Here is a 24,646-nt window from a genome sequence, read left to right on the forward strand (position 1 = left end):
TATTATGTCTTCTGGGACCTTTAAGTAAGAGCCAGCCAAGCTGGCCTTGGTAGAGAGGGGTTGGAATGTTGAAATGGCATATGCAGAAGAAAGCGAGGAATCGACGAAGCTGCTGGAAAATCATCTTGAGTAAAAACTTAAGGATCATTGTTGGTTTATAAACATCGAGATAACCTGGCAAGGAAGGGGGGGACTGAGGTCTGGAAAACTTGTCGCTTGCCCTAAACCTGTGTCGTATCAATAGATTTCATTTCTCTTGCTTTCCATATCAATGAAAAATGTGAAAAATTTGGTGATGTCTATGTGCAAATAACTTCATTTGGGACCTTGCTCATAGTAAGTCACCAAGAAACGTTAGTCCCTTCCCTTCCCTTCCCTTCCCTTCCCTTCCCTTCCCTTCCCTCCCCTTCCCTCAGTGCAAATTAGCATATTCACTGAGAGCCTGTGTGTATGTCAGCACCATGCTAAGTACTGGGTATACTGTGTTGAACAGAACAGACATGGTTCCAGAGACAGGTGTTTCCATATAGAATGTCAAAAAGGATTGAGATGGGGAGCAGGGAGGACGGGAATTAATTGGCCAGAACTTTCCATTGGTTTTATGTTGCTGTCTTGATATTATTTTCTTTAAACTGTGTATTTAACTATTGCTGATGTAAGGGGGTCTCTGCCTAAAGAAATAGACACATTAATTCATTATTTATTGTGATTCAGGAAAGAATGTGTAGGAAAAACTCTAAAACTCTAAAGATTTATACTTAAGGTCACTTCTCTGAGTTACGCTTTTTTTATTTTCTGGAATCCTCTTTTTTAGTCATACTGAAATAGGTCTAATGCTGGTATTACTCTGTCTCTGTGTTTATTGATACATAAACACCTGTCTTCTCCGTGTTAGAACTATGCTTAAGGTAAGCTCTCATTCCAGTGAATAAAAAGCCAATCAGTGGCATAAGAACACTAATGACAGTAGATTTTTTTCCTCAAAAGGTTTAGCTTGCTCTGCAAAAGTGAGTTGTGTGCAAGAACTTTATGAATCTTCAGGCCTCACGCTGGTGACCAATCGGCATGGCCTCAGCTCTCTGCGAAGAGGGCTTCTGATTTTCCACTACCTCTGTCATGTCTCTGTTACCAGCCCCAACCTGCCTGAGGCAGCCCTTCTTACCCCTGACAGTTCCCCTTGGCTAAGTTCAGTTTGGTGTAACTGGGACTTACCTCAGTGGGACACTGTTGCCTCCAGATTTCAGGATCTCGATTTTAAGAAACGCATCCAGTGGTTTGTGTCCGTTTCAAGTTCTAGATCATTGAAAACAATGATTCCCAGACTTTGGGATTTCACAGACGATTAAAATTTCAAAAGTAAATAAAGATGTGCTTGCAGGTAGATAGGTATAGGAAACAAATACAACATTTCTAATTTTTTTTTAATTTTGTTAAGTAAGGACATCAATAAAATAAGGCTCTATCACCTTCATTTCATAAATGAGGAGAGTGCTTGCTTCAGGGTGGGAAGCACTTTACACATATCTAATTATCGAACGCTGATAACGATCTTATGGACTGGTTACGATTATTTTCCCCACTTTCCAGGTGAGGCAACAGGGCACAGAGAGGTCATTACCATTAGTAGTGGCGAAGTGCAGATTCGAACTCAGGCAGGGTTCTTTCCTGGACCAGCTCCGCCGCGCTGTCTAGTGGTGCAAGAAATTAAAGGTTCTTTGAATAAGCCAGAAGTTCCAAGTACAAACTTTCAGAAGACAATCTGACTAAACACATTTAGCTTTATGGAAAGCTAACCAGTGTCCTGATTTATCTTTTCTAATTCTTCGTACCAGTGAAAACTTTCTAATGGCCTGGGCTGCTCTATGCCAGACACTTTGCTTGGGACACAAAGATAAACAAGACACAGTCATACTACCCCTGCCCCCCAGAAAACTCACAGATTCTGGACAAAGTTCTAAAATGTTAAGACAGAGCCTGAGCAGAGGCTATAAGGTGCTGCAGTAGCACAAAGAGGGAAACCGGACAAGGAAGCTGACACTTCTCGCCTGTCCTTCCCAGGCTCTGTGCGAGGCAGACGGGAGCTCAGTTTGGAGGGTCAGTGAGGGGGACACGAAAGAAGGAACATTGAGGGCTGCCTGGGTGGCTCAGTCGGTTAAGCATCCAACTCTTGGTTTTGGCTCAGATCATGATCTCAGGGTCCTGGGATCGAGCCCTGCGTTGGATCCACGCTCAGTGGGGAGTCTGCTTGGGATTCTCTCTCTCCCTCTGCCCCTCCCCTTGCTCCTACTCTGTGAATGAATGAATGAATGAATGAACGAACGAATAGAATCTTTAAAAAAAAAAAAAGAAGAGACATCTAAAGTGAGTCTTAAGGAAGTTCACCAGGCAGACACAAGAAGGAAAGGGGGCATTTCAGGCAGAAGGACCTGCATGGGCAGAGGCACAGGGGAAGGAAGAGAGAGGCGAGGTACAGGATTCGTGAGTAAACTCCTGTGGCCGGAGCATCACCAGCTCATACGGGGCCTTGCATGCCATGGCCAGGAGCGTTGACCCAAAGCTGTGTTTTAGGAAGACAGTGGTGGCTGCCACATGGAGTGGAGAGGCATGGCCTAAAGGACTGCTGCTTCTCTCCTGGAGAGCGGCCGTAGGCAGCAGCAGCGGTAGAAAAGAGGGGGGTGCGCCCAGTTGTATGTATTCTCGCTATTTGCAGGAAAAACCATGACCCCCCTTCGCCTTACATCTTGAGGCCTCACAGAACCGGAAAGCCCCAGCTGCGTGCTAGGCCTCTTTAGGTCCCACGGCTCAGCAGACAGCCCGCAGCCTGGCGCTGAGTGGGTGCTTAAATGCGTGCTGAATGAATGTGGGAAAGAGTGAACCATTTTATTCAAGGTCTCCCTGCTTTCAAAATTCTGTCCTACAGTCAGAGATTTTCCCTCCGTAGAATACGAAAGGCCTTCCAAAGCAACAAAGCATATCAGTATCCCAAAATGTTAAGAACGTTCCATCACTGTCTCAGGAAAGAGTGAAACATAGGCCCAGCCTCTCTGCAGGGATTGCTCGGCTGTGTTGACTTAACCCTTTATGCGCTCTCAGTGAACCTTTCCAAATAAGTAGAGCCCCTTTCAAAGGGGGCACTCGTGGCTTTTTGAAAGCTTTGTGGCCCCACCTAGAACAAAGCCTGTAACATGGTGTCGCTTTTATACCTCGGGTGATTACTGTAGTCAGACACGCAGGATTTCCCTGGGGGTGGGTATTTACCTGTTTTCTCACCAAACAGTGCCCCATTCAAACTCTTCAGATTCGTGTCACAATTACGAATCTCCATGGGACCCCAGCAAATACCTTTGCCCTAACTCTTGCTGCTCCCCACGTTCTCGGATATGGGCCCCGCACGGGGAGTTCCCTTGGAAGCAGGTGAAACTCCAGTAAAAGATGCAGCATTAAGGATCTACGTTTTTCTCTGCCCTGATTAAATATTAATTGTGGTCTTCAGGAAATAATCAAGCCATATCTGAAATTCATAAACTCATCCTTTTATACCAAAAATACAATGTGACTAAAAAAATAATAACCCAGTTTTATTAAAGAAAGTGTGAGTTAAATGTCACATAAATTCTTGATATTTTTTCTTTAGGAATCCAGTTGCTGAGGTGTCGGATTTTTAATCAGGCATTGGAATCCTGTGGGACTATAATTTCTTCTCCTCCTAATTATGAAGAGTCTCCTGTGTGCACATAGCTCTTTATTCAGTATTAGTACAAAATTGATAATAGCTTGGCCTCACCTCGTAAAGTAGATTTGCTTTGGAGCATGATCAAGCAGGTATTTGTTTTAAATCCGACGGCCCTTCTGACTTTCATACCAATTTTGGACATCTACCACTTCTGCTCTCCTTCCTCCTCTCAAAACTGACTGCAAACAACATGAAAATCTTTTCAAACTTAGCAAAAGGGAAAAATGGGATTTTCAGTCTTTTCCTAGGTGCCAAGTACTGTGCTATTTGTTGACGTATCTCCCCTCAGATAAGCCTCATCACAACCCATTTCACAGATAAGAAATCTGAGTACGAAACCCTAAAAAGTGGTTTGAATTCCTTTGCTTTTGGTCTATGTGTATTCAATTCTTATAGCAAACCAATTCTATGAAAATCTGCAGTTCAGACTATTTTCCATGTTGTTGGAACTCTGTTATTTGGACTCTGTCAGCAGGAGCCTTCCCAACGTGCTGAGTGATTTCCAGTTTCAGAACCAAGTTCATTAGAGTGCATTGCTTGTACCGTATTTCATCGATCCTGAGATACACAATTCTTTTCTGATTTTAGAAACTTTGTTGTGTCTCATAATTGATAGCACTTGGGGTGCCTGGGTGGCAGAGCGGTTGAGCGTCTGCCTTCGGCTCAGGGCGTGATCCCGGCGTTATGGGATCGAGCCCCACATCAGACTCCTCCGCTATGAGCCTGCTTCTTCCTCTCCCACTCCCCCTGCTTGTGTTCCCTCTCTCGCTGGCTGTCTCTGTCTCTGTCGAATAAATAAGTAGAATCTTTAAAAAAAAGTTAATAGCACTTAACAGTTTCATGAGTGGCTTTTTTATTCTAAATGGTACATAAAATAATCGTGTGACTTCAAGCACTATCATGTTGGAGCTGATGGAATGAATACTGTATCAGGGACTTTGCAATATTTAAATGATGGGAGCAAAGCTAGGCTGGAGATTCAGATGCAGAAATAGGATTATGGGCCCCTCCCTTCTCTCCCTGCCATTCACCATCCGTTCACCTAAGAGAATTCCTGTCTTTGCTTGCCAATCTGAGAACGTGAGTGTTTGTATATCGAGCCAGCTCACTTCTATTCTATTCCGTACCCAGGACAACTGCCTTCCGGCTGGGTCTTCCTTCTTAATGTACATCGGCCTCCGCGGTCTTCTCTGTAAGCAATGTGCTGCGAGCCAGTAGTAGTTCCCGAAGTTTGGTCAGTATCAAAAGCAGCTGAGCACTTGTTAAAGTTATGAAGGCCCAGACTCCTCCTCCTTCAGTGAGCCCGGGCTCCTGTGTACTTTATTAGCTTTCCAGGTGATTCTGATATACACCAGTCTGAGACAACGGGTGTCACTGTGAACAGCAGGAACTCTTGAGCCAGACCGCTTGGATTCAAATCCTGGTTCCACCAGCGTGACCTTTCTGGTTTTTGGTTTTTTGTTGTTGTTGTTGTTTTTTTTCCTGTGTCTCAATTTCCTTGTCTGCAAAACAGCGATCAACAGTAACATTACCTCAAAGGATTATCGTGACGTTGACGTTGAATAAAACAGTTCATGCCCCATACTTAGCACCATACCTCAGACATATAGCAAGTGCCCAGTAAACATCAGCAGTGGTGACTACTTTCTTCCTCCAGGCTGAAATTCCTCTATCTCACTCCCAGAAACTATTCTCATCTTTTTCTGGTTCAAGGCAGCCAACAGCTTTGGCTGGTGACTAGTCTCCCGTGCAATCTCAAAGAAAGAGACTGAGAAAAAACCCGAGATCCCTCTTAGTTGGGGGATGGGGGTGAATGGTCTGAAGCCCACTGAAGCTAGGGAATCTAAAACAGAAAAAAGATAAAGGTTGATTCCAGAAAGTCATCGTGTGAATTCACTCATAAATGCTTGTCTAATTCAGAATTCTAACCCTCCTCTGCATCAAAGTCACCATAGGAACTTGGAACTAAAAATGGCTGGGCCGCCACCAGCCTCTCTCCCCCAAGAGATTCAGATTCAGTTGGTCTGGGGAGGGGCTGCGACATTTTTTTCTTGAGTTCCCAGGTACTTTAAACATGTAGCTAGAGTTGATAACCTCCGATCTAATTGAATATTTTAAAAGTTCTAAATACCTCGCACCTGTTAGGGGATTTGTCTCTGATCTTTGAAGATGCTTTGGGGCGCCCGGGTGGCTCAGTTGGTTAAGTGTCTGCCTTTAGCTCAGGTCATGATCCTGGAGTCCTGGGATTGAGCCCCACATTGGGCTCCCTGCTCAGCAGGGAGTCTGCTTCTCCCTCTGCCCCTCCCCCTGCTTGTGTTCTCTCTCTCAAATAAATAAATAAAATCTTCAAAAAAAAAAAAAAAGAAAATGCTTTATGGAAACCTCCCTACCCAAAACAAAACTTAAGAGCCCCCTTTCCCTAAAATAGGAATGCTATACCAGTTCAAAGAATTCATATAGTTGATGTGAATGCCCCCTGTAAACTGTAAATATGTGTGTGGGAGAGCGAGAGGGAGAGGGAATTATGATGCATAATGTGAAGATGATTATCCTATTATGTTACATAGATTTCATACAGGGACCTGGAACTCTCCTGGGTAAAAGGTTGTAGTATAATCTGAAGGATCATCTACCAGCCATTTGAATGTATAAATTATTCAAAAATAGGAACCATAAACATTTTATACAAGATAGAAATGAGAACCTTTCTGAGTCCGATTTAAAGAAACAAAGTAAAACAGATACTCTGAGGATAGTTTGTATTCTGCATTTAGTAGTCACCTAATTTTTTATTTTCTTTCTTTTCCTCTTTCTGGATGGCCATTGTGTTAGATTAAGTATTTGGTCTTATTTCTTTGCTCTCCTGACAGCCAAGTTCCACTCCTGTCTGGGTGACTTACCCATCCTTATCCCACTTAATTAGAGATGAAGATTCTAAATTCCTCTTAACTGTTGGGGAAGTGAGTCTAAGGTGGGTCTCTTTCTAGTCCGTTTTACAGCAACTCTCCATCCACCAACCCTAGCCGTTCCTTTGTTTCTAAAATGCCCACAAACTCTCTGTGCCTCGTCGAAGTATTATGAGAATCAAGTGAATATGTGTCCGGACTTTGAACCTGTAAAACTCCAATCATTGCATGCTCTGCTTGAAAGCCTTCATTGGCTTAGCTGTCAGCCTACTCAAGGACCAGTCCCTCAGCTGGAACTCAAGGCCCCATCCCAGACCACCAGTCCAGCCTTACCTACAGCAGTTTTGACTCACTGAGAGCAATGCTACAGAGGAACTGAGCTGGAAGCAGACTGAGACATCAGTTATGTACCATGTGGGTGATGGTAAGACAGGTCCAATTCAGGATACCAGTAGATGGAATGGGAAAGAGGGAATAGAAAGGAGATACATTGCCGAAGTAAAATAAATAGTACAAGCACTTGTTTGCGTGTGTGTGTGTGTGTGTGTGTGTGTGTGTGTGTGCATGCATGGGTTGGGTGGGATGAGGGGGAGGAGCATGGAGAGGTTAGAGGGAAGGGAAATATTGTATAGAAATGTTTATAGGGACACCTGGGTGGCTCAGTCGGTTAAGTGTCTGCCTTCGGCTCAGGTCATGATCCCAGGATCCTGGGATCAAGTCCCATATTGGGCTCCTTGCTCAGTGGGAGCCTGCTTCTCTCTCTGCCCCTCCACTACTCATGCGCTCTCTCTCTCTCTCTCTCTGATAACTAAAATCTTTAACTGAACAGAATAAAAAATAAATGGTAATTAAAATTTTAAAAAGAAATCATCCTTAATAATAAAAACAGAAATAATTGGTACTAGGATGTCCAAAAAAAATAAAAGAAAGAAAGAAATATTTGTATATTTAAGTGTATTAAGAGAAAGGATAGAGGGGCCGCCTGGATGGCTCAGTCGTTAAGCGGCTGCCTTCGGCTCAGGGCGTGATCCCGGAGTTCTGGGATCAAGCCCCCATCAGGCTCCCTGCTCAGCGGGAGGCCTGCTTCTCCCTCTCCCACTCCCCCTGCTTGTGTTCCCTCTCTCGCTGGCTGTCTCTCTCTCTCTGTCAGGTAAATAAATAAAATCTTTAAAAAAAGAAAAAAGAGAGAGAAAGGATGGAGAACCGAGGTCCTGAGTTTGATTTTGGACATGTTGACAAGGCATCCGGGCTAAGTGGAAATAGAGTCCTGGAGATAAGGGTAGAGGGGTTTTTGTGTATCGTCTACAAAGAAAAGACAGTTCAAGGGAGGGAAAGTGGGTGAGATCAACAGGAGAGGAGAGAGAAAAGAACCTTGAGGATTCCAGCATTTACTAGTAAGGATGAGTAAGAAAAGGCAGGGGAGGAACAGGCCAGTAGTCACTGCCAAAGAAGCCAGGGGAGCATGTCCCCCAGCAAGGTCTGAGAGAAGGCCAGGGGATGTGGCGAATTCCTGGATCCTGATGAATTTCAGAGAAGCCGCGTCACTCAAGTGGTGGGGCCGAAGCCAGATTGCAAAGCGTTAAGGAATTTGAGTGTGTTGAGGAAGTGGGTGCAGTGGACGTGGATTAGCCTTTCAAGAAGTTCAGAAGTGAAAGGCAAGGAGTCAGGAGGCAGTTGAACTCTCACCACTGACACAGTGGAAAGGAAAGGCAGAAAACAAAAAGCAGGAGCCGTGAGATAAAAGTGAGCTTGGTTTTAATAAAAAGAAGAGAAAGCGCTTGAGTCTTATGGCTCAAAGAATGCTGATAGCAGCCGTGTGTGAAATTGATTTCTGAGGCCCGGCAGCAGAGACAGGGAGGCAGGGAGGCAAATGGGGTAGTAAACCATGATTTAGCACCTTCACTTTCTGTGCTTATTACAAAACAGGCTTTAAAAAAGATGCCTGTGGTGCCTCTCAGCAATCTTGATATTGTCTGTGGCCAAGATCCATTTTAATATATTCCTGAGGCATTTTAGCGATTAGAACATTACTTTAGACAGCCATCTATTAACTTTTCACATTACTAAACATGGTTAATGCCATGCATAGACGTAGTATTTCCACCAGTAAATAATATTGAATGGTGCTGAAGGAGAAAGAATTATTCTTGCCACAAACCAAAAGATGACAGACTCAAAATGCTTGCGCATTGAAAGCAAAAAAAAAAAAAAAAAAAAAAAAAAAAAGAAGTTTAACAGATTCTCCAAGAAACAGTATTTGCTCCTGCTTTATTAAGCCTTGAGGGTCAAAGACAGGCTCACATGAATCACAAAATAATGTACTGTGTCCCCTATGCTAATAAACCTTTAATAAGTGGCTTTGCTAAGGGCTCCTTAACACTGTCATTTAACTTACAAATGAATGGAAGATTGTATTAGTTCCCATATATATAATACAGAATGATAGTTTTCAATTATGATTTTAAAATGCTAACAGGACAGGGAATTTAGCCAACTCAAAACTGTAGATACCTTTCACAAATTTGACTGGGAGATAGGAAGAGACAATGAGCATAGATGTCCCTAATCACCAATATTATTTTCCGTCTCAATACAAGTAGGTGTACTGTTGACAGATAACAAGGACAAATTAAAATTGACAAAGACAAATCCTTTTAGAAAACAAACGTCTTTCTTATAGTGATTTAAAATAAGGAACCTCTGCAATCCATTTACTCTGCACAATATGAAAGAAAAATTGCAGGCTATTACGTGTATAAAATAAATGACTATCGAACTAGAGAACGCTCATCCTGATTGCTGTAGTTACAACAAAAACTACACCAAGGGGGTAGCAAGTGACTCCCTGTTGCCTTGGTAAAGAACCTACTGTGTTGAAAGTCTATCTGTAAATCTAAATACTTAAAAAAAAAAATAACCAGTACGAGTGATACCAGTAGAGAACCGTACTAAGAGAGTTTTTATTCTGATGCAAACTATGTCATGAAGAATTGCCGCGAGAGCCATTCTAGTAGAAACATTCTAAGAAGAAAACATATTCCTTAACACTTGGATGGGGAATAAGTCAATACAGAAACTACAAACCACAGAACTACAAACTTTTATCTCACCATCTGGGAAACTTTTGCTTACATGTATTTATTGATTTTTTTAAAACTAGTACACATTTATTAATAAAAAGTACGGAGTATAATTTCGCATTTCTTTTATTGTTGAGAAGTTGGCATGGGCTCTGCATGCTAATAAAGGGAATTGCAAAGAAAAGGAGTCCCAAATAGAGATTCTCTGTTTCAAGAATTGGTTCCTTTGGTATAAAACAATTCTTACAGCTAAAGCCCTAGGAGTATGTCTCCTTGAATTGCCTTTAGCAATGGCACTGGTCAACACTGTCTATTTTAGCACTTTTGTTGTAAAAATAATTTTGACAGTAACTCTCTGAGTTAAATCGAGCAAATGTTCAGGTCTCCTTTTACAGGTTAGAAAATTAATTTGTAAATCTGCTTGACTCAGGTAGTCTAATTTAGAACCACAAACATTTTTCAGGCTAGGCATGTCTTAGAAAGTGGCTAAAATTTCTTCTCGTGTAAGCGGCTTCAACTGTGGCACAGAGAGCTAAGGAGCCTAGAACACCACAATGGTAAGTCAAAGAATGTCCAAAGTAGCACAATGAGCAAGTCCTAAATCCCAGCCTGTTGGCCTCTTGACACCGTCAGTATTGTTCACGTCCATCCTCTGAACTTTTTAAAATTAAAAGTGCTGCCCCCCAAAATCAGTTAAACACTAAACGCCCAATGCACGTGGACGTCTGTGTCAAGCCCTGTGTTACACATTACGGGTAAGACTGAATATCACAGGTTCCCCGCCTTCAAGAGCTTATTTCTGTATTTTGCCTCTATTAACTTCTTTTTTTTTTTTTTAAGATTTTATTTATTTATTCGACAGAGATAGAGACAGCCAGCGAGAGAGGGAACACAAGCAGGGGGAGTGGGAGAGGAAGAAGCAGGCTCATAGCGGAGGAGCCTGATGTGGGGCTCGATCCCATAACACCGGGATCACGCCCTGAGCCGAAGGCAGACGCTTAACCGCTGTGCCACCCAGGTGCCCCTCTATTAACTTCTTTTAAACACCAGAGCTCTATGATGTCAATGTTTAGATTGATGTTTATAGGGAATCTAATGGAAATGTGTTCTCCCCAGTCCGGAATCCTTACTTTAAAAATTGTATCAAAACCTGTTTCCGTCAAATCATTTTTCCTGATTAATTCTGGTCAACATTAAATTTTCCTGGGATCTGTGGGGAGGTGTCTAAGTTTTGCCTTCATGAAAATATGATTTCATAAATCATTCTTTAGTTTTCTATAGGTAAAAGCCTGTAAGTCCAGACCCCCTCACCCACCATTCCTCACTCCCTCCTCCTCCCAGCATACTCCTTCCCACAAAGCACTTCTCTCCGGGGCCCACAGGAGGGCCCTAAAATAATGTGTACTCAGTGATGAGGGTGCTTGTGCAGATAGACAGCTAGGACTTGGGTTAGGCCGGATTAAGGCAAGATGAGACAGGTTAATCATCTTTCAGCTTTACACATTTTGGATAAATTTAAAGTTGGCCTCAAAAGACATATGAGTCAGCAGAAATGTGATTGTTTCCCCCCCGCCATGGGTCACAGTATTTTTTTTTCTCTTCCATTTCCTTGCCTATCTACAGCTTTTGTACACACACACACACACACACACACACACAGTTCCCCTCTGTCTTTAAAGAATCTGAATGTATATGAATGAGAGCAAAAGCTGACAGCCGTTATGAATTAGACACTCAACTACAACTTGTCCTAGCCTGTCTTGTGTTAATTATTCATTCAACGAATATGCACTGAGACCGATTACATAGCCGGTGTCCTGGGAGTACAAAGGCATATTCATCTTTGTCAGGGCCCTTAAGAAACACGCAGTCCCTTCCTGGGGATGGATGTGTAAACAAGTCGCTACAGCACAGTGGCTGATAAATGCTAACACAGCCATGTGTATGAAGTCCTAGCAACGCGCTCCAATTGACATAGGCAAAGGCAGTGATTGATTCTGCTGGAGACCAGAGAACATTTCGCTGGAAGGTGGCACCACAGCTGCATCTCAGAACAGGAGCAGGCACACACACGTCAGAGAAAGTAATAAGATGTGAGGAGGGTGGAGAGGAGGGAGGTCGAGGCCATAGCAGGACTACGAACAGCATAGCAGAGATCCCAAGCAGCTCGTGTGACAAAACAGCAGTGCCCATCCCTGGAGTGCAGAGGGCACAGGTCATCAGGAACAGCAGACATGAATCTGGCATGTTGATTTAGGGTCAGGTTAGGAAGGGTGTTGTGTGCCATACTAATAATTTGGCCTTTGTCCTCACCCAGTGGTTCTTAACCCTTTTTGGAGAATCCAACGAAAGCCATGAATCCTCTTTCCGGAAGTATGATAATAACACACATACGCCCAAAATGTCACATACGGTTTCTGAGTCCTCATAACACATCTAGAATCCATTACTGGATGCCACCAGCTGTAGCCATGGAACCGTAGAAAGTCTCTTAGCAGGGAGTGAACAGTCTAGCTCTGTCTTCTAGAAAGATAACTGGCAGCCGTGTGGAGGGCAGACTGGTGGGCGGTCAAAAAATCAGATGAGGAGCCTATGGCAAAATGCCAGGCATGAGGCCCTAGAACCAGAATGAAGACAGTGCCAGAAAGGTTGCAGAGGGTAGGAAGGGAAGGGAAAGGCGTTTCAGAATTGGAATCGAGAAGTCTTGGTGTCTGGTGAAAAGTAGAGGAAGTCGAGTGTCAAATATTTTGTCATCGTTTGTGTTTCTCTTCCCCACTAAATTATAAATCCTCTGAAAGGTGTTGCTGCCCCAGGCTGGACCTGGGAGGGAGCAGAAGCAGAGACATAAGCATGTAGGATTAAAACTTAACTTTCACGAGAAAAATAAGTCCCTCCACCAACCAAGAGGCAGAGATCTATGGGGTAGTAAGCTCAGGGCTGACGGACAGTTGCTAGTAGACACTGAGAATTGGGTAAGGACCTGGTGAAATTGTTAATCTGACTGGCAGACAACCATGTCAGAGCAGGAAGTCAACTTGCTGGTTGTCAGTGCCTTACTTACAAGAGTTCCTGGCCCCGGAGCATCTAGTGGGGTATAAACGCGGAAGAAATCTGTTGACTATCAACATGAGTCCATAGCAAGCAATTATGATGCTTCTGGATTCCTGGCATGCTTGGTTGGTTTGCTTTACATTGGCTGTGGAAAAATATTATCAGGACCATAAGTAGGCCCTCAATTTGATTTCCTTTCAAACGGCAAAACTTGCGAAACTATTCCGATTATTCCAACGGCTACTCTAGCTGCAGGTTAAACCCAGAGGGGAACGTTATCTATTGAAGATGCAGAGATATGGTAGTTGAGATAGCTATTGCCTTTTAAAACATTCGTCTGTGTTACAGGTGTAGTGCTTTTGACAAAATTCATTTCCTTGTGTGGAAGAAGGGGGGGGTGGCGCATATTTGAACCGGAGCAAAGAAGTGCCAGAATTCGACACGACTTGGAAATTTTAAGTAACTAGATCTTTCTCTGCCCCCATCTCCTTTCCCCTTCTCTTATCCCCCCTAACCCACCCCATGCTTATCCCATGCCCTGTGTATGTTTTTGAAAAACAAATGCCAAATAAACAAGTAATCTAGGATTTGAAACAGGACATATTTCCGAAGGCTTTCACCATCTATTAAATATTTGTCCACATGCCTTACACTTTTCTTCTAAATGACATGTATGATAATTATTTCACTGATCACTAAGATAGCTCCAAAACGCAAGCATAATCCCTGCCCGCAAAGAATTTGCAATCTAATTGGGAAGATAACTGGTGTATAAAATGATAATCCTGAAAAGCTACAATGTCTTGCTTTAAATGTAGCTTACTCTATACTGATTCTTGCAAACTGAGAATGCCCGGATGGAATATCGACTAATTGCAGATGAAGCAGGATATCGAGATAGTGGAGAGCTTACCATTCTTTTACTTTTTCTGGGTATAGGGAATTGAATGCAAGCAAAAGTAGAAACAAGAACATAGAATAGAAGAAAAAATATAATATTGAGTCAAGGAGAATGTTTTAGATTTCAATTCCAAACATCCATCCCGCAACATCCAAATGGCACTGGAGAGAGAAAGCATCCGATCACAAGCATAGGAACAGAACCTAAATTACACCCTATGAAGGCCTATGACGGTTTGCTCAGAATCAAGGGAGCTTCTTGGCCCGGATGACAGCATGGTCCACACCAGGAAGAGTGACGGAAGTTCTAAAATCGGAAGTTCTAAAATCATCAATTACAGTTTGAGTTTTGGTCCATCAGACTCCAAGCCATATTAACTTCTTAACTTTCCAGTTTCCTCAACGAGTCACAAAGTGAGCCTTTGCTCTGTCAGGAATTCTTTCTCCATGATTCCAAACCCCAACATGTGCTTTCCAGAGCCTCAGATGTTTCGTTAGTTCTACAGATGTTTTGTAAATGCATTCCAGCAGATTTTGCCAGGGCTGCAGAAGGAATCTATGGCTGATTGGAGTCACAGTTTGGACGGGGCTCGCGTTAGATGAGATGGAACCGGAAACCAAAACTTCTAACTGGCTCACCAGGAAGTCAGGAATTCACAAGAAGAGCGGAGAAGGAATTTCATTTCAGGGGGTGTTTCAGACATGCCTCTTTTGGGGAGTGGAGGGGTGTGGAAGCCCCCGGAGACAATTCTTCACTGTTTTCCTTGGTGCTTGGCCTGCATATTATTTTCCACTGGGGATTTTTATTTTCTAAGTATAGAAAAAACAGCAACCGAGATGAGCAATTTCATTTTCAGAACCCCAGGTAAATGGCTTTTTTCACATTTGGGACACACTGTAAAGGCTCTGAAATACCCTTGCAAGTGCAAAGGGCCAAGAACGTGGTGACTGTCGGCACAAATAGGGAAATAAATGTTTTTTGAAAAATATTTAATTATTTGAGAGAGAGGGAGAGAGCTCGAGCGGGGGGAGGATCAGAGGAAGAGGGACAAGGAGATTCCACACTGAGCACGGAGCCTGACACAGGCCTCAGTCTCACGATCCCGAGATCATGACCTGAGCTGAAATCAAGAATCAGATGCTTAACTGAATGAGCCACCCAGGCGCCCCAGAAATAAATGATTTTTTTTTAACTGCTACAGTTTGTACAGGATACAATTCTCCTATTGTCCAATTTTCCTTTGTGAAAGAAATGGAATTACTGGTTTCAGCCTTCTCCTAATTGAGCAGTCCCCAGGTTCAGGAGCAAACTATTAAATTAGAGCAAATTATTATAGTGGAAAAAGAAAACCAGACTGACAGGGTCTTTCCTGTAGAAAAATCCCTTTATACACATGTATGGTCTGGGAGATTATAGTCTAGAAGACATATATATATATATATATATATATATATATATATATATATGAACTTACACACACGTGTATGTACAGATACAGTATACATACCTGTTTATGTATACAGTATATATACATATACATAGGTTTTCATCCAAACTTAGAGTTTGGAATCTCTATCAGAAAGAATGCATAATAATATTTATATTAATATTCTATCAGTATTAAAACAAAGCACAATATTTCTATTTGCTAAGCTTATGCTTTTAAAATAATAGAAACTGACAGTGATAGAATATTTTACTATGCTTTCCCTCGAGCTAAGCTGACTCAAAATACTTAATGACCAGTTGCAAATTTTCTGAATACTGATCTTTGCTCACATCAGCAATTATTGATTTTAATTAAGCTGGCTGTGAAACTGTGTTCTGGCAGAGCTCTCCAAAATGCCCAGAGGTTTCTCAGCCATTTTTTAGATGAGCTGTAATCCAGCCTTGTCCTTGGAAAGAATACAAAAAAAATCAAGTTACCATAGCTCTGAAATGAGAATCTTACTGAAGCATTTGACATCGAGCAGAGTCAGGTTTTTGTTTCCTAAAAAGTAACGGAGCCGTCTTAATTCCATCTCCAAGTTGTTATTCCCAGTTTGAGAAAGAATTCTGAGCACAAAATAATTCTTTAAAGATTTATTCATTTATTTTAGAGGTGGAGGGGCACCGGGAGAAGGAGAGAGAGTCTTAAGCAGATTCTGTGCTGAGCTCAGAGCCCAATGGGGGGCTCAAACCCACGACCCAGAGATCACAATCTGAGCTGAAACCTAGAGTCGGCTGCTCAACCGACTGCGTCACCCAGGTGCCCCCAAAATAATTTTTTTGAAGAAAATCAGCATTAGTTCTTGTCATTCTATATATTTAAAAACTTATGTACCGAGAAATGCTGTTTAAAATGGAAAGGAAGGTCAAAGTTTGAAGCTAAGCAGAACGAAAGGTTATCAGATAACAGGTGTAAACCTGGCTCAACCAGGTACTAACCGTGTGACTTGTCGGGGGAGGGATGTGCATATTTGTGGCAGAGATGAGCTAATTCACACGACCATGCCAGAAAGGACACTCAGCACTTGACGTATGTTCTCATGGTTGACCTTCACGACCACCCTAGGAAGGGAAGTATCCATGCTCCCCTTTTACAGATGAAGAAACTCGGCTCAAAGAGATCTGACAATGTGCCAAAGGCCAGTTGACTAGTACGTGACTAGTAAAGTCCGCCTGAGACCCCCAGCCGAGCGCTTTCTCCTACAGGATGATGTAGGTTGTTCAACCTCTCCGGAGGAGCCTCAGTTCTCTTGTTAGTAAAGTAAGGGGAGCGGGAATCCAACCTAACACGGCTCATTGCGAGGATTAAATACGATAATCTGGGTAGATTCTGGCATACTTCCTGCCACACGGGTACTTAGGAAATCCCAGCATTTTTGCCTCACCAGCAACCCTCCAGGCTTCGGTGTCATGAGGCGCCCTGACGGGAATGGGAGACAGGTAGGCTAGGGTGCACGCGTGAACAGGTACAGCGGAAGAGAAAGGAAGACAGGCACCCAGAAGTCTTTCCGAGGCCTGCTCAGCTTTGACGCCGTGTTGCAGAACTGACTTTTCTCCTCGGTAGCAAGGGACAGGCTTCGTGCCGTGGCCTCCGAAAGACCGTGCACTGTGTCACTGGCAGTTCATCATCTCCCCCAGCAGTGCAGCTGTGATAAGAACCAGATGATCTGAATTTCCTAAGCAAAGCCAGCAGCAAATATCTGGGACAGCGCATGCCTCAGTATCCACACGCTCTGCTCTTTAAGAACGTACATCAAAAAGCGAACGGACTTTTACAAGAGCCCAGTTACAGCTTAACGTCTGTGAGCTCTCAGATCGGGGAATCACAGCCCCTCCCACGTGAAGTTGGTGGCAGAACCAGGATTCCAAATTGTTAAAGAAGCCAAAGATTAGATAAGGTTTATAGAGACCTGAGATGTGTAAGGGAGTTACAAATGGAATCTGTGGATTCGTTTTCAAAGCTTGGTACGGGGACAGGAGGGGTCTGTGTGGGGACCTCTCCGCCTGGCAGGGGCTCACCGTGGAAAAATGGTCCTCTCATCACAGGGGGGTTGCCCCTCTTTTTAATTTAGAGGGACGTGACGTCCGTTCGTGCAGTCACATACACGGCTGCAGACAGCTTAAGTGAAATGCTGTCTTGGAGGAGAGGAAATCCAGAGACTCAGGTGCCTTTTTGCTGATCTTGAAATAGGAAGAATGGCTCTTTGCCTCCTCCCGAGTAACCCATTTGGCTACATTTGAAGATCTGTTGGTGTTTGAAAAACAGTTTGCTTAGAATGTGACTCCGTGGGATCTGTGATTTCCATTTTACGAAAACCTATCACTCATTCCCTTAGCACCTTCTTCCGTTTATATTGAGTTCCATACAGCTCGACCTCTTGTTCCAACGTTTGGAAAAAATATTTTCCAAGGCCTCTGTATCCATTTGAATAGAACTCCAGAGTCTTTTTATTGCTAATTTGTGCTTCACCCTACAACATTTTTCATAAGTCGTGCATAACCTGTCCCGAGGAAGAGGCTTCTGGATAAAGTGGTCCATAGGAGGTCATCCTAAGGTTCAGTGTCTAAGGTTGGGTGGCAGAGTGGGGGCAGGGAACTCTGGCTTCACGTGATTACTCCAAGTGCTTAACTACTTATAGCTGTCAGGCTTAATTAACACCGTTCCCCTGAGACTTGGTTATTGATTTTAGAGCAATTGGGTCTGACACCAACTGCAAAACTATCAGGTGAAAACCACATTTAAGTAAACCAGCCGTGGCGAGGAAATGACACCATCCCAAGGCTGAGGGATTTAGGGAAGCTATTCTGATCGTCTTCCAATATTCCTAGGATGTACATGACAATCTGTGGCCACAGCCTATGTTCCATGCAGCCGTCATTGACTGAGGCTTATCACCTCTTCACTGGCCAGAGCAGTGAGTGGCTGGCCCCGGGGAGTCTACTGCCGAGTTTTCTTACAAGAAAGTAGTTGATTTAGCAGTCATCATCAATGCTACATTCAAAGGTCATCACGTGGCACCACAGATCCAGAAATAGCTAGACTTTTTCTAAATTGAATAACTCAAGACAAAGACTCAATTTTCAAATATTATGGAACCAAGATTCAGGCCTTTCTTCTCTCTGTCTTCACTGGATTTCAGAAACGCTGGCTCAAAAAAGGTACCCATTGTCCATTTTAACCCATCCAGTGACTACAAAGTAAAGTAAGCGTGGTAATAAGGATATGATTTGTAATGAACTTTTCCCTCAAGTTCAATATCAGATGCGGTCTTGACCTTTTTGGATAAACCCACAGGTGAAACATTGGTCTTATGTACAGAAATTAATGGCTGCCATTTCGTTCTTGGTCATTTTGTAGGTAAACACTCACCAATGCAACTGGCGCTGTTGCGGAAATGCCCTGCAGCGAGGTCAGGGGTGATCTCTTGGTCACTGTGACCTTGTTTCTGAGATACTGAGATTTAAATATTACGTTTATGTGACAGAAATCAAATTGGAAAGCACTGGCTGGGGTTTTAAAAGCTTAGACTTTTGGTTTCAGAGGCTCTCATCATTGCTTTTAGGCAACTCATCGTCTGGTCCTTATTTTTTTCTGCCTCAGTTTCTCTTGCTAGATGCAATTCAGTGATAACACTTTAAAAAAAAAATTGCTACTGTGGTGAAGAGGAATGCACATTCCCAAACAAGAGAGAGTAAGCTCTAGACCCATCTGGACCAGGCAAAAAAATTGTTTATACTGAAGGCCCTCTTAAAAACTGTAACAAGCACATGCTGGTAGTTCTTAAATGGCCTGCAAGGCATTGCTGCATTGGCATTTGTGGTTGTAGATGTAAAAATCTGGCAGTTAAGGAGCAGGAAAACCACTTTGCCTTCTCTAACGTTAAACATGGATTCAGTTGACATGAATTATGTTTATTCCGCTTGCTAAAAGACAACTTGAAGATCGTTCCAGTTTGAGAAACAGACCCACGACGGACTTCTGGGTTCGCGTGTGATCTCCTTCAGAGCAGTGCGGGCACTTCGTAGGTCTAGTTGTGCCGAAACTTGTAACCTGCAATGAGGTTAGAGATTTAGTCAGTACGGCCTCACCTGAGAGCCATTTGGGTGCTTCTTTAGACAAGGTACATGAAAAAAAAAAAAAATCCAAGCAACTTCAGCACAGAATTTGAAACAATTTTTTTCTCTAGAAAAACAAAATCTCAACTATACATTATTTCCAAAATATCTTACCCAGAGAGCAGCCAGAGGCAAACATCCCAAGGATTTGGCATTCTGGTCTTCTTATCTCACATGGAAATGGGATTCACACGTGAGTGCTGCGTGTGGATTTTTATTTTTATTTTGCAGTTGTAATAATTGGATAGCATCGCAATTTGTAATCACTCATCTTACTCATTTTCATGATTTCATGAATCCTAACATTTGTGATGTTGGTTTTCATCTCAGACTTACTGAATTTGAATAAAATGAGGGACATCGCATTGTACTAATGTACGTTTGTCACACAAATAGTTACTGCATCCAGCAAATACCGCAAGTCTCAACAGAACTTCTTCCAGTCCCACAGAGCAAACTAAAAGGGAGCCAGAAGATGCACAATAAACTTGTTAAAAATCCGAGGAATGAATTTAATGGGTATATGGACAACGTATAGTTCATTGCCAAAGAGTCTTTTCTTCCTCAGTATATAATTAAGCTCTGGAAGCAGAGTGCCCCATATTGCCTTGATTAGAGATTGATTTTATTAATCCCAAAAACCAGGCTTTGGAGCTCATTTAATACTTCCTTTAGAAAGAACAGACTTTGGGGTAACCACTGTGTTTCTGTTACCCATTCTATTCCACATTTTATAGGGGTCCTCAAACTGCCGATTGATCGCGTCACCAGGCAAATGCAATGTGCCAGGTGGCTGGGAGGTTCTGCTGTGGGAACATCAGGGTTTTCAGAGAGATGATGCCTTAGGAGTCGAGTGTCTCAGCTAAACCCAGCAGGAAAAAACACTAGCACCTTCCCAGAGCACCTCCTACAACCTCGCAGAGGGCATATGTGTTTATAAATGATGGTAACAATCAATAATGTTAGTGAAAGCGGCAACTGCTTATATCGTGTTAATTTAAGCCCTATAAACGTCTAAAAATGTATGTATGTATATATTTTATTGTGATAAAGTATATAAAATTTACCATTTTAATCGTGTTTAGGTGTACTGTTCAGTGACGTCAAGTACGTTCACGGTGCTGTATAACCATCACCGCCATCCATCTCCAGAATGCTCTTCATTTTCCCAAACTGGAATCATGGACTCATTAAAAGATAATTGCCCATTCCTCCCATGCCCCTGCCCCTGGCGACCACTGTTCTACTTTCTGTCTCTATGGATCTGACTACTCGGGGTGCCTCATATAATTTTTGTCCCTTTTGTCCTTTCATGTCTGGCTTATTTCTCTTAGGGGGATGTCTTCAGGGTTCATCCATGTTAGAGTGTGTATCAGAATGCCCTTCCTTTTAAGGCTGCGTAATATTTTGTTGTGTGTATATATCACATCTGAATGACCCCCCTCATCCACTGATGTGCATTTGGGTTGTTTTCAACCTTTTGTGGGTTTTATATATGAACTGTTTTAATTCTCACAATCCTAGTCTTTATTATCCTTGTTTTCTGATTAGAAACTGAAGCATCAAAAGGTCACAGCTTAGAGTCTCTGGAGACAGGATTCTACCCCGGGCTGAGTAGGTCCTTCCAGTCCCTGCTCCTCACCAATACGCTAGCTTGGGCTAGCCCTTCGCAAATGATTTACGAATCTGAATAAAGCTTGCATTAGTTCCAACACTCTAAGGTGAGGTTTCTGACATCCCTTGTCCAGGTTTTAAAAGGTCCAAGGGGTCGTCAGTTTGACAACAGAGCCCCACAGCAACTGATCTGTAAGGAAGCCCATTACTGCAAAATAAATAGTTTTCCGAGGGGCTAGAGGATGGTTCTTTTCTTTTTCAGGAGCCCCTCCTGTGTGGATGAGAACACCTTGAATATAACTATATAGGCCATGAGAAAGGGATCAAAAATTAAAATAACAACAACATCAATAAGAGTACCAGTTACCACTTATAGACCTACTATACACCAGTCACTTTACTTATATTACCTCAGGTTCCCCCAATGCTTTGTAAGAGGTAACCCTCCTGTCACCTCCGCGTCCCATCCCTTCACAGTATTGCATACCGCCTGTGCTCTCTCTTCAGAGGGAAGACTGAAGATGAAATCGTCATATTGTCTAACATGTATATTTTCCTTGAGGTTTGTTTTTCCAAATTTAAACAGTTTTGAAATTTTTAAGTTTTTCATAAGTTATGTCCTTGGTTGATATGAGAAGATACCATCTTTAATGTTTGGATATCATCTTTAATTTACTCAGTAAAATAATTTGGCTCCAGCTTACATTAGCTATTTGTAGAACTGATTCGTGGCCCCCACCCCAATTCATATGTTGAAGTCCTAACTCGCCATGTGATGGTATATGGAGATGAGGCCTTTGGGAGGTGATTAGTTTAGATGAGGTCATGAAAGTGGGGCTTTCATGATGAGATTAGTGTCCTTAGAAGAAGAGATACCAGAGAGCTTGCTCTGTCTCCTGTCTCTCTCTCTCTCTCTCTCTCTCTCATTCTCTCTCGCCATGCTCATACAAAGCAGAGGCCATGTGAGCACACAGTGAGAAGATTGCCTTCTGATACCCACAGGGTAAGCTCTCACCAGGAGCCACCCATGCTGGCACCCTGTTCTCTGTCTTTCAGCCTCCAGAACTATGAGAAAATATGTTTTTATTGTTGAAGCCATTCAGTCTGGTATTTTGTGATGGCAACTTAAGCTGACTAATACAACTGTGTACATATGTATATGATATTCTTGATTTATAATAACATAATTATGGGCTTTATTTATTAGTGCTTTACTCTGAAACTAGTCCTAGGTTAAGTTCGTTTAGCTAACCTTCTTACACAGTGTGTCTGTGTGTGCGTGCATGTAGTAGCATGGTTACACTATTATCCCCATTTTATTGCAAGGGAAATTGTAGCATAGGCAGGTGGTAATTTAATTGTTCAAGGACACTTAGTAAAAACAGAATCCATATCCAACCCAGGCAGGTTCTAACTCCAGAACCTATTCTATTAACTATGGCACAAAGTTGATCTTTGACTCTTATGAGAAAAGTAAGGCTCGACATGAAGACCTGCACATAACAATTTTCTGTGTAGTAGGTGCAGATTTCACTAGAAGCCTGTCAGTAACAAGCAAATCTGTCAGGAGGCCATCCCGCATTACAGAGGTTAAATTACTTCATGCAGTCATTCTAATTAACAAGTCTGACATCTGGAAATGATGTTCCTCCATTTAAAAAAAAATGTCAATTGTATGAAATGTTAAATTTTGGAAGTTCATGCTGATAAGCATATTTCAAGCTTCTCAGAGCAGAAACATCTCTGAGAGCAGTTTCTGATTTCACAAAGAAGTAGTAGACAAGTGGACTTATGAGCCCAGGGCAAAATCATGACTTCAATTTATCTTCCACTCCCCCAGACTCCTATTTCTTGCCCCCTTTTCTAGTTGCCCCATTGCACAATGTCTTGTCCCTTTCGGGCATGGCCCAGGGTCCCTAAACTCAAATACCCCTCTCCCCAAACTTTTATACATTATTAAATTAGAAAGAACCTGATTCATGTTTTCATCTCCAGCAAGGCTACCACAGACAGACAGACAGAACACTCACGCTTCAGGACACATGTTTTAGGGTTCATTGAGGACACAATACTGACCATCCTTTTTTTTCCTCACAGAGCTCAAGGACAGCACGCTCTGAGGAGGACCGGGATGGCCTGTGGGATGCTTGGGGCCCATGGAGCGAGTGCTCGCGCACCTGCGGCGGAGGAGCCTCCTACTCGCTGAGACGCTGCCTCAGCAGCAAGTAAGTCCTGCACCCGCGAGAGTGGGGCGCTTGTAAGGCCCAGCGGTAGCAGGTTCAGTGCATACTTTTGTGGTTGGGGGTATGCAGAGCATTTGGTGGCACACAAATCCAGATGCAAGGAAGGTACCAAGAATTAAATCTATGCATCTATAGCTAGGTTATTTATTTATTTTTATATGATAAACAATATAGAATTTATCTCATTTACCAAGTAAATTTTGTCTGTTTTCATGTGAGAACTGGAAGGATCATTTATGATTCGAAATGGACCTAGGATATTAAGCTCCATAATATATTGTGCTCTTTGAATCAGCTTAATTGTAGTGGCAAGACTAGCAACAATTTTAACATTAACAGCACATTCAGTTTATGTTGGATTCCAGTGCCATCAAGCACTTTGCAAATGAGTGATACGTTGGTTTGGTGTTTTATTTTATTTATTTTCTTTTTTTTATAATAATTTTTTATTATATTATGTTAGTCACCATACAGTACATCCCTAGTTTTTGATGTAAAGTTCCATGATTCATTACTCGCGTATAACACCCAGTGCACCATGCAATACGTGCCCTCCTTAATACCCGTCACCAGCCAATCCCATTCCCCCACGCCCCTCCCCTCTGAAGCCCTCAGTTTGTTTCCCAAAGTCCATAGTCTCTCATGGTTCATTCCCCCTTCTGTTTACCCCCCTTTCTTCTTCCCTTTCTTCTCCTACCAATCTTCCTACTTCTTATGTTCCATGAATGAGTGAAACCATATGATGATTGCTTTGGTGTTTTAGCTCATAATGGCTGGAAGCTCCCTGAGGTTATTCAGTTCCATCGATGAGGAAGTTTGCACAAAAGGAGATTTGGGAGAACAGAACCTGCTATGGGAATTGGACATGGAGTGAGAGCAGTGGGGAAGGTGGGGAGTTGCTAATGGTTCTAAGCTGAAAGTAAAGGCCTGAGGCATTAGAATGAAAGTCTACTTGGAATAATGATAATCCAGAACTGTATCTTGAGCTGTGTGGTCTATGACTAGATTTTTCTCCAAACTGTAAAATCCAAAGTACAATAGTAATATTTTTTAATGAAAGATTTTTATTTGACAGTGAAAAGTGTTACATGTGACAAGTAAGAGTTTTGATTGAAATTACTATATATTATAAAACATGAAACAGAAGACAGAAAAATATATATATATGCTGATTCTTATAGACTTTTCATAAACAGCAGAAAGTAGTAAGATGTAGGTTCAGAAAAATGTCAACTTACTCTAATGAGTAAGACTTTCTTGAAATCAAGTCCAAGTCTTATTCCTTTCTGTGTCCCCCAGGCCTGCACATGGTCTGAAAGACAGTCGTTCCTTCACTGAATTCACTGCCAACTGGAGACCATTTGGTTCCAGGCAGATCCCAGTGGAAATGATGTACCCTGGGAAACCTGGCCAAAGGGCATATCCTGCAAGAAACCAGATCAATTCTGGTATTTAGCCACTCTGGTGTTCGGGTCTGCTCTGAAGATGGAACTCTTGGATTGTACCCACTAGCA

The 24,646-nt window shown here is 42.5% G+C and overlaps 1 protein-coding gene across 5 annotated transcripts in view; it reads left to right on the forward strand.

The window, feature by feature from the left end:
- ADAMTSL1 (ADAMTS like 1) overlaps window positions 1-24,646 on the forward strand; it is an 878,957-nt gene that overhangs the window by 508,270 nt on the left and 346,041 nt on the right. For all 5 annotated transcript variants that reach the window (XM_044386899.3, XM_044386900.3, XM_057313473.1 and 2 more), the window contains one exon: window positions 22,987-23,114. In XM_044386899.3, coding sequence (XP_044242834.3) covers window positions 22,987-23,114 — 128 coding nt within the window. The remainder of the gene's footprint in view (window positions 1-22,986; window positions 23,115-24,646) is intronic.

Source organism: Ursus arctos, unplaced genomic scaffold (assembly GCF_023065955.2).
Source record: "Ursus arctos isolate Adak ecotype North America unplaced genomic scaffold, UrsArc2.0 scaffold_18, whole genome shotgun sequence".
In the NCBI taxonomy this organism is placed as follows: domain Eukaryota; kingdom Metazoa; phylum Chordata; class Mammalia; order Carnivora; family Ursidae; genus Ursus; species Ursus arctos.